This window comes from Vitis vinifera, chromosome 6 (genome assembly GCF_030704535.1).
Source record: "Vitis vinifera cultivar Pinot Noir 40024 chromosome 6, ASM3070453v1".
NCBI lineage: Eukaryota > Viridiplantae > Streptophyta > Magnoliopsida > Vitales > Vitaceae > Vitis > Vitis vinifera.
In genome coordinates this window covers 23785758-23795555 of record NC_081810.1, presented here as the reverse complement: position 1 = coordinate 23795555, position 9798 = coordinate 23785758, and the positions used below count along the sequence as shown (strand labels likewise).

Below are 9798 nucleotides of genomic sequence, written 5' to 3'. Positions count from 1 at the left end.
TTTTTCAATAATTATTTTTGTAGTAAATCGGAAAATCATTGCATTGACTTCCGAATCTTAAGCAAGGAGTAGCAGCATTAAAAAAGTGAAAATATCAAGACTTATAATAAGGTTTGAACTTTGAAATGATGGCTTCCACCCAGCGGTTTGTTTGTGATGGTTGTTTCAGAGATGGGCTTATGCAGCATAGCAGAATGGCTCCATAATTGACCTTATTCTCTTAACCAGACACATTGTGGGTCAATGGGGTTCTTAGATTAGGCTTTATCACCATTGATGCTGCCCTCAAAGCTGTGACACCAAACCAAATACAGGGAGATGTGCCTCTGAGCTGCATGAGACCACATTGAAATCGGTGGAAGTAAGAGGATGATGCCCATTCCCCTGCTCAAATCCATGGAAGCTCACTCCAATTCACTTCTACACAACTCTCCACATTTCTTCTAGTCCCAATTCTTAGCCTTCTGTTACTAACTTAATCTATGGAATGGAAGGAAAAAAAGGTATAAGGAAAAACTTCTAAAATTTTGAGAGGGCCTTTTGCCCCTCTTATGCCTAAGGTGGTTTTGCCATGTTTGGTTTGAGAAAAATAGAAAAAAAAATCTATTTTTACTTATCACTAAATTAAAATATTTTATTAATTTAAAATTTATTTTTTTATTTTTATTTGCTTTTTCTCCCCTTAGTTGTTTTTTTTTTCCGTTGAATTTTGCTTTCAAGATTCAAACATAGCATCAGAGAAAATGGAGAAGTTTTTTTTCCATTTCTTACATTTCTTTTTATGGTAACCAAATATAAATAATAATAATAAAAAAAAAAACCCTATTTTTCTTAGTTAACATTGATTTTACTTTCCTTGGTACATTTAAGCAAGGAAAATAATTTTACAGGCTATCTGGCTCAAAGCCGCCTTTCCCTACCCTCACAAACTCTGTTTTTCCCCCTGCTTTTGGGAATTGAGAAGATGGTTTGTTTAAAGCCCATCCAGTGGATCCCAATCCCATGGAAAATCGTCGATAGGTGCCGGGGAGGCTTGGAGATGAAGATGGTCTCCTCCTGAACACGAACTTTCAGGTGATGAGCTTGTTTTCTCCATTATTTGAGTATCCTGATCATGATCATGATCATCAGATGACACCGCAGCTGCAGCAGCATGTTGTTGAACTTGCTGGCTGGTTTCTTCTCTCACCACTGTGCCCAGGGGCCGTCGATCAAATGCTCTGAAGCTCCCGGATACGACATAAACTCGGGACAGGGTGAACTCATGCCTCAACTGATCAATACAAAGCAAGAGAGAAAGGAAATGAGAATTCGCAATACTCAGAGAGAGAGGGGGAGAGAAACAGAGGAATTCCATACCTTTGGAATCGCAGTAGTACTGTTAAGGGTGGTTGTATCTGTTTCAATGGCTCTGTACTCATGCATCTTCCACTTGGTTTTTCTGCCAGCAGGAGCTTTGCCTTTGTAGAAAACCATGGTCTTCTTCACTCCAATCACCCGATTGTCTGAAGAGTAGACGTAGCTGGGAGAGCCCGTGGCCTTCCAGTACCCTGACTCAGTCGTCCTACTAGGCCTTCCTCCCCGGGCCTCCCTCTCTTGTCGCGGAGTAAAGAAGAACCATTGCTCAGTGTCCGCTTTACACACCTCCCCTGCATGTTCTGCAACACCATTTCACATTGTAAGTCACCCAAAAAAAAACAGAGGGATGAGAAATTACGAGAGCCATAAAGAAGAGGAATAGGCATTAACTTGGAAGATGACTTGGCTCCAGCTCATAAATGTCGATATCCGGGATGACCCGGCTGATCTCCTGCAGCCTCTTACCCCGGAGCTTCATGCGGAGGTAGAAGGAGACAAGTTCTTCTTCAGTTGGGTAGAAGCGAAAGCCCGGTGGGAGGTCCTCCATTGCTGTCGATTAACCAGTTACTTTGCCTTTTTGGGTTGTTGGGTGAATGCTGTCATCTTCAGATTCATATTCGTATGCATATATATAGAGAGGGATTTGAAGGGCGAGAGACTAAAGAATTTGCCGAGTGAATGGAGAAAAGTAAGGAGTTCTGGAGATTGGGTAGACACTTCCACGCGTTTTTATGTAGAGAATATGATGGAGAGATAATGGGGCTTTTGAGATGTTGTCACAAAGTTCCAACGCATGCATAATCACTCTGTTTTGAACCAGTCAAGCCCCCTTTCTCTTCTTCCATGTGCCGCCACCCCACCCTTTCTTCTCTGCACCCTTCCTACTTTTCTCATCAAACCCCCTTTTCATTTCTCTCTCCATCAATGTACCATGTGTTGACTGTTGAGTGGTGAGAGCCGAGCCGTTGGAAAAAGGTTTTTAATTATTTTAAGAATTAAATTTTTCTTCCAAACTCAAATATGAAAAATATTCTTGATTCTTCTTCATGACTTCCATCGTTTTCAAAAATATTCTTCATAATTTCATTTGTTGTATCCAAACAACACCTTACATATATTTTAAAAACCTGTTTTTAATAAAATATTTATAAATATGTTTTTTAAAATGAAAAATTATTTTCAAAAACCGTATCCAAACACATTTATATAAATTTATAATTAATTTTAAACATTTTATTTTCCTTTAATGCTTTTTCAACCTAACATAACCTTGGATTTCTCTTCCCTATCATTCTTCCTTAAAAACCACTGTACAGCGTGTCCTCTTAAAAGTGGCATTTTAATTTTATGGAGGAAATCTGAGGCATAATAAGGGAATAAGACACTTTCAATCTTTCTCACACAGTCTTCACACGGTAATACCACGTAAGAGGGCGATGATTTGAATTGGCATTTCTCATCATTTAATTATTCTGATTCATCATGGAGGAATTCCCACCTGGCGCCCTCGTGGCCTTACCTACCAAAGCATTGGCTCGCTCTGTTCCGTACAAGTTGGAAAACTCCATTCTAATATATGACATATTATTTATTTATCATATTCTAAAATTTTAATTACTATGCTATATGCTTTGGTAACTCATAAATTATAATCAAGGTTTTGTTTGGTAATATTTTTGGAAACATCAATAAAAAAACCGATTTCGAGAATATTTCTTAAAAACGGTTCTGAACGAATTTAAATATGAAAAATAGTTTTTAAAACTTATTTTCCATGAATTTTTACTCGAAAATTATTTTTTATTAAAATTTTATCAAACATATTTTTAAAATTTAAAGCTAGTGTTAATTTTAGAAAAAAAGAAAAAAATTTAAAGGAGTTCCCAAACAAACCCTAGGCTACTTCACTACTTAATTATTGGGTGGGGCCAAGTGCAATTAAAGTAGAGAGTGTGATGATTAACGACTATCCAATTATAAATCGTTGTGATTGGTTGAGAAAAGTCCCAAAAAATACATTTCAAAACTGCAATGAAATTGATTTTATGTAGACTCTTTCTTCATTTCTTATAATGAATTTAACGCACTACTCCATTAATGGATTCTGTTCTTAGTTTGGAAATGTCTGGCAGTAAGATGAATTTCGCTTTCCATGCCATCATACTTGCACTTCATTGAAGAAACTAGACTAATGGTATTTGACTATTTTTGGGCTTCAAGAAATTTCTAAAAAAAATATTTTTCTCATATTTTGATTTTATTTTAATTTTTAATTTAAGATAATCGGTTTTATGAACCTTTACAGCTTCCATTTCATACTTTAAAATATAGATTTTCTATATTTTAAAGTAAAGAGGAAGGTCATTTAAAATAAATAAATAAATAAATAAATAAAAATGATTAAAAATAACAATTACATTTCAAAAAGTTGTAAGTGAGTCCCTTTTTTGAAATTGTAAAATTATTGTCATGTATACGGTAAAAAATATTTTTAAATAATTAAAATTTAAGGATTTGTTTGGAACTGTTTTTAAAAATAATTTTTTATTCTTTAGAACAGAAAAAAATTGTTAGAAAAATGAGGTTAATTCAATATAAGGTAATCACCCTAAAAGGGGAGGGTGAATAGGAAAATGGTTTCTTTTGCAAATTCAAACTATGTGAATGTAAAAAACAATTATATGCAGGTATATAATAAAACAATATAAAAACAATTGCATATAAAGTAAAAGAGTAGGGAAGAGAGAAGGCAAGTATAAGATTTTATAATGGTTCAGCGCAACCTAGCCTACATCCACTCTCCTCTAGCTTTAATTCCAAACTTGAGGTTTCACTAATTCAAGACTTCCAGATAAAGTCTTTAAGCAATACAATTAGATTATGGTTTCAATTTATTCTCTTGAACTTTTGGCTTCAAGCATCCTTTACACTTCTTAAGAGATACCCCACTCTTGAACAACCCTTCAAGTGATACCCTACACTTGAGAATCCCTAAATGATACTTCACATTTAGATTCTTTATTTCAAAGATTTACAAATAAATGATTTCATAAAATCATAGTACAAAAACTTTAAGCTCAAATGATACAAGAAAACTAAAATTGAAAGGTGCACTAATGATATGCAAGTTTTAGAACAATGGTACACTAAAAAATACTCTCTCAAGGCTCAAATATATTCAAGAAAGATTTTGGAAGGTTAAACTCTTAAAACAATGAAGATTTGAGCATTTTTATAGAAAAAAAAATCAAACTAGTTGTTGGGGGTTCGATTGGTTGAGTTGGGGGTCAACCGATTGACTAGTCGTTAACATTTAATACTTGGCAGGTGATCGTTGGACCTCGACCACCCCTTGACCAGACCTCGAGTTGTTGAGGTGGGGGTCGACCGGTTAAAGGGGGGTCGATCGATTGAGGTTTAACTTTGATCGGTTGAACAACCATTTTAAAAGAGAGAGAATGTTTTTTGCACCCTCAACTGGTTGAGTTGGGGGTTGACCTGCTCGTTGATCGGTTCAATCGATTGTGTCGTTTTTGGCTTAACAACTATTTTTTTCAACTTAAAATCTTTTAAATAAGTTTGAAAAACATTTGACATAAGGTTTTAGTTGAAAACATGAAATCATCCAATTTTAAAGGATTTAAAACGAAAGAACTCTTGGATGATTTTGGTACATAAATAAATAAATGTAATGCATGAAAAACCTAGTACACCAACAATGTTACAAAGAGATCTTATGAAGTCTAGGTCTTGAAAAACACTTCTTTTTGAGATTTTCTCCTTCTTCATGATTTCTCTTTGACTTGATTTCTCTTTGTAATTACCACTTTGCAAATCGTCTTACCTAAATATACTTGAAATATAATCATTAGTTTTAAACCTTATTTTGTTATCATCAAAACCGAAATTAACCAAACCTTGGTTTCACAAATATAAAAAATATGTTTGACAATTAGAAATTATTTTTTATTTTCTATTATTAAGAACAAAAAATATAGTGTTTTAAGAAAATATATATTTCTTTATTATTATTTTTTTATGATTATTTTAAGAAATAACTATATAAACATGTAGAATGATTAAAAATAAAATATTAAATATAAAAATCATTCTTAAAACATATTTAAAAATATTAAAAATAGATTAAAAACATTTTAATTTTTCAAATAGACTTTTATTTTATAAAAATGGTTTCAAAAATTATTCTAAAAAATTAAATTATTTTTCAAAATTGCTTTCGAAAATGGTTACCAAATAGGCCTTTAAGTGTATTTATTAATTTAATTTAAAAACTAAACCTAATTAAATATTTCTAAATATCCATTTAAATAAATCCTATTTATAAAGAGTGAAATTGTGACTTTTTTTTTTTTTTTTTAAGAACTCTATTTGGCTTATCTTGAATAGATAATAACTTTTAAAAGTTATTTTTAAAAAAAAATTAAATCATGACATCAATGTATAAAATAAGGAGATCAAAATAAAGTAGTAAATCACGTTTAAAATATAAAGCAAAGAAACCTAGAATGACATAGTAATGACATGTAGATGAGACAAAGGTGACACGTATGACCGACATTAAATTCCAATATTTTTCTATATTGTACCAAAGATGTACCGCTGGATGCCATGGATTATTCCAAAAGATAATATTTATAAGTGGCATTTGAAGAAGTCAATGGAATGTTGGCATGGAGGTCAGACCCCATCCAGAAAAGTAAAAGGAAAAGAAGAGAAAAACCATGAAAAGTAAAGGTCGAGTGAGACATGAGGCTGGAAATTCAAAATACATGGCACTTTCTGAATTCCACGTAAGCACAATTCCAATATTTTTTGTGTTTCTGAGGCCCGGCCACGTGCACACGTAGGACCAGGAATGGTGAGAGTCGTGCGCTTGCTCCCTCCTCTCTCAGTATCATGAAGACCCAGTCCTGGCTTGTAGGTTGTCGAAGTGGAAGAAAATTAAAATCCGCCTTGAAATTTAGTTTTCAAAGAATCCAAGATTCAGGGTGGGAAATTATTTTCTGGGTGTTTACTTCTTCTTCTCCGCGTAAAAGTTGATAAAATTGTCACCAATGATGTGATCTTAACTGAAAAAGGGTCATAATCAGCCAGTTGGATGAGTGACTTCAGGGGCTTCTTGACTCCACCTTTCTTGCTCTCTATGGCCCTCACGTCAACACTAGATCTTGCCTGCTTTATCTTCTTGTTGTTTGGATTGATATACCTGGACAGTGATGTATACTGTACCATGAATTTTTTAGAGTGAATTATGCAGAAATTACAATTAAAAAAACTGTACATCTTCCCTTTCATTACATGTGTGTTCACATTGTTTCACGTTATATATATTTTACCCCATGCCAACCCAGACATGATAATCCCTACCTCTTTATATTTATATGCTTGGTTTCCACCCAAAAGAAACTTGACATGGGATGACTAGTGGCCATGCAATGTGGAAAGTATGCTGATTAATGGGAAGCACGGACCGGGCCTAATTTTATGTCCGGTTAAAGCGAATAATAAGGACCAAGATTTATGGATAATCTGCATTTAATTGTGTTTATATTATTCCCTTTGGGTTCAAAGAGGTTCTCACAACTCTAAAATGTATGTACTTTGTTATGAGTCCACGCGTCCATTTAATTAAGGACATACTTATATAATGTCAAAAACTTTTAATCATATTCAATGTGAAATATCATAAATAACATATCATTGTGGGGTCAAATAGACAAACGTCGCTCATGGGGCCGGAGTCAGGAATCAACTTTAATACCATTTATAATGACCTGCACCATGTAGATATTATCCACTTTAAACCCAAAAGGACTCTGACGACTATAAAAATACATATATTTAGTTGAAGAGAATTTATACTTATATAATGTCAAAAACTTTGTCCTCTATTCAATATCAGATATATATGTATATACATTACACTATAATCTTGCATTTGTATTTTTCATATGCACGGCCGCTCGAAGGGGACTCCTTTTTATTTGAAAAAAAACATTTTATTTTATTTTTGAAAAAAATTTGAAATCACTACTTATTTTATTTTTAAAGGAAAAAACGAAATTAAAACACTAATTGACTGAAAAATTAAGGCACTGATAGTAAAACCTAGATGTTGTGGGTGGGTAAGGTGACATAAGATAAATATATTGGGGAATCCAGCACACATGAGACTTTTCACTCAATAAAGAAATATCTAGTTTTTAATCCCAAGAGATCAATCCAAATCTTGATGTGAATCAGCCCATATTTTAAGGCAAGACCAGTCCATATTTTTAAACCCAAAACAACCCACATTTCATTTTGGACCAGCCCCAATTTCGACGGCGAATCAGTCCGGATTCTAAAGAAAAAAATCAGGGATGTGAAGTTAGCCCACATTTTTAAACCTAAACCAATCCATAATTTTAAACCCAAAATAGCCCGCCTTTTATTCTCGCTTCGGCCCAAGTCTCCGCTCCATATTAGCCCAGATTTCAGAGAAAAAATCAGAACAGGTTTCGCTTGGAACCCAAAGGTATTAAGTTTTCAAGAGTCTCGATCATGTTGGAGAATTGGATCAAAGTGTACAAGCCATATACACATCTATATTCATTCTTTGCTTGGTGCTGGATATAGATTATCCGGAGCTAAAAGAGTAAGAGAAAAAATAAAGGAATAAAGGGTGGAAATTGTACCCAATACACGTAGGCTTAAAAGATGAGTCACAATAATCTTTAAAACTAAACTTTCTAACATTATGAAAATTCAGCTACAGAAATTATTATTTTTACTTGTCAACATTGGTCTCATACTTACTCTCCCATGGAAAGGTTTACAACTTAAAATTTTCTCTAATCAATAACTCTTATTCTTCTATATTTTTATAAAATAACTCCTAATGTTTAAATTTTTTTATCAATTCCATATAATTCTATTTAAAAAATCTAATATCATTCCCATCAAAAAATATATTTATTTAAATCTTCCTTAAGTTATATATATATAAAATAAATTTGTTTATTCATTATACATTAAAGTCTCATTTATTATTGATTATAAACATTAAAATGGAATTCATTTTTGACATTATTGTTTTATTAATTAGTATAAGGGTTATGGTTTTTGAACCATAATTAATTCAGAGAAGTTACTACAATGAATATGAGTGAGGTTAAAAAGAAGTAAGGAGGCAGGTGTCAGCCCCTTAGCCACTTGATTTAGACCGGGAAAAATAGGCCTCATGGGTAGGCCTTGCACCCATGAGAGCCTGGGTTGAAAGCAAGGGAAGCCTAGAGGGTTGGTGGTTTAAACCCCTGAAGCTTAGTGTGAGGATCACAAATGAACTAGACGCGCACCGCGGACGAGCCAGGCGCGCACCGTGGGCGAGCCAGACGAGCATCGCGTGCGCATCACGAGCGAGCCAGACACGCACCGCGCGCGCACCGCGGGCGAGCCAGATACGCACCGCGCGCGCACCACGGACGGGCCAGACGCGCACCAAGGGCAAGCCAGACAGGCACCATGCGCACCTTAAAGGCACTTGGGCTAAGGAGTGGTGCAGAGGGATATTTTGGGAATTTAAATTAATTTGTATTTATTTAAATATTTCCATTATGTCTCCTCAGACATATTGATGTCTCCTCCAGAAACTTTGAAAATGACCCGTATTGCTTTTTAAGGGGGGGGGGGTGTCTCAAGGGAGATGAGCACCAAGGGCGAGCCTTGACCGCACCAAGAAGGCACCCTGGCAAGGCCTTGGGCGTGCTTAGGACATGCATGACAATTGAGCATGCACGCATGGGCTCCACGACATGCGTGGCATGCAACCCATGGCTGCAACAGCACGGGGCATGATGCGGCCTATCCCCTTCCCGCGTCGGCACGAGGGCGCCTAAACCTTGTGCAAGCAAGCCAGCCAAGAAGACCATGGGCGTAATGCCATGGCCAGATGGGGCATCAGACAAACAGTCGATTAGCACCCGGACGCCTATGCACAGCACAGGGGCGCAATACCCTGTGCACCAAGAGGGAACAGCCATGGGCGCAATGCCATGGCTCGTTGAAGCGGAACCTGACAAGGGGGGGAAAGCAACAGGCCCAGACCATGGGCACCTCGACATGGCTTGGGCTCACACATCAGCGTGGGGGAGGCACACTGATACAGCTTGGACAGCTAGTGATCAAGTCAAGGAGCTGCATAGACTGACAGTGGGCTGAGGCAAAACTGATGCTGATGCAAGTGGGTGGTTTCTCAACAGGCCACCATCTGGGTGGTGGGTAGTTATACTAGCAGTTCAGAGCGGTTCTGGGCAATTGCACCACCACCAGGGGAAAAACTGCAGAGCCAGTCTTTTAAATAGGACTCCTGTAGCCTTGAGAGAAGAGAGAGGAAGGAGAAAAAGAGGATCTCTGAATGCTTGGGTTGGAAGCATTATC

General features: G+C 35.9%; 1 protein-coding gene across 1 annotated transcript; it reads right to left on the bottom strand.

The window, feature by feature from the left end:
- Positions 1–745: 745 nt before the first annotated feature.
- On the bottom strand, positions 746–2089 carry LOC100263879 (NAC domain-containing protein 90). The gene is made up of 3 exons (XM_002274217.5): positions 1750–2089; positions 1360–1658; positions 746–1273 (listed from the first exon to the last, which is right to left on the bottom strand). The coding sequence occupies exons 1-3, from the start codon at positions 1904–1906 to the stop codon at positions 974–976; spliced, it is 756 nt and encodes a 251-aa protein (XP_002274253.1). The 5' UTR covers positions 1907–2089; the 3' UTR covers positions 746–973.
- Between the last annotated feature and the right edge of the window lie 7709 nt (positions 2090–9798).

What these genes read in the sequence shown, in the direction of transcription:
- LOC100263879 (XM_002274217.5), bottom strand. Translation starts at nt 1,906, where the DNA reads ATGGAGGACCTCCCACCGGGCTTTCGCTTCTACCCAACTGAAGAAGAA. An exon ending in GGAGCCAAGTCATCTTCCAA is followed by an intron (nt 1,659 to 1,749) that starts GTTAATGCCTAT and finishes ATGGTGTTGCAG; the next exon opens with AACATGCAGGGGAGGTGTGT. An exon ending in GTACTACTGCGATTCCAAAG is followed by an intron (nt 1,274 to 1,359) that starts GTATGGAATTCC and finishes TGTATTGATCAG; the next exon opens with TTGAGGCATGAGTTCACCCT.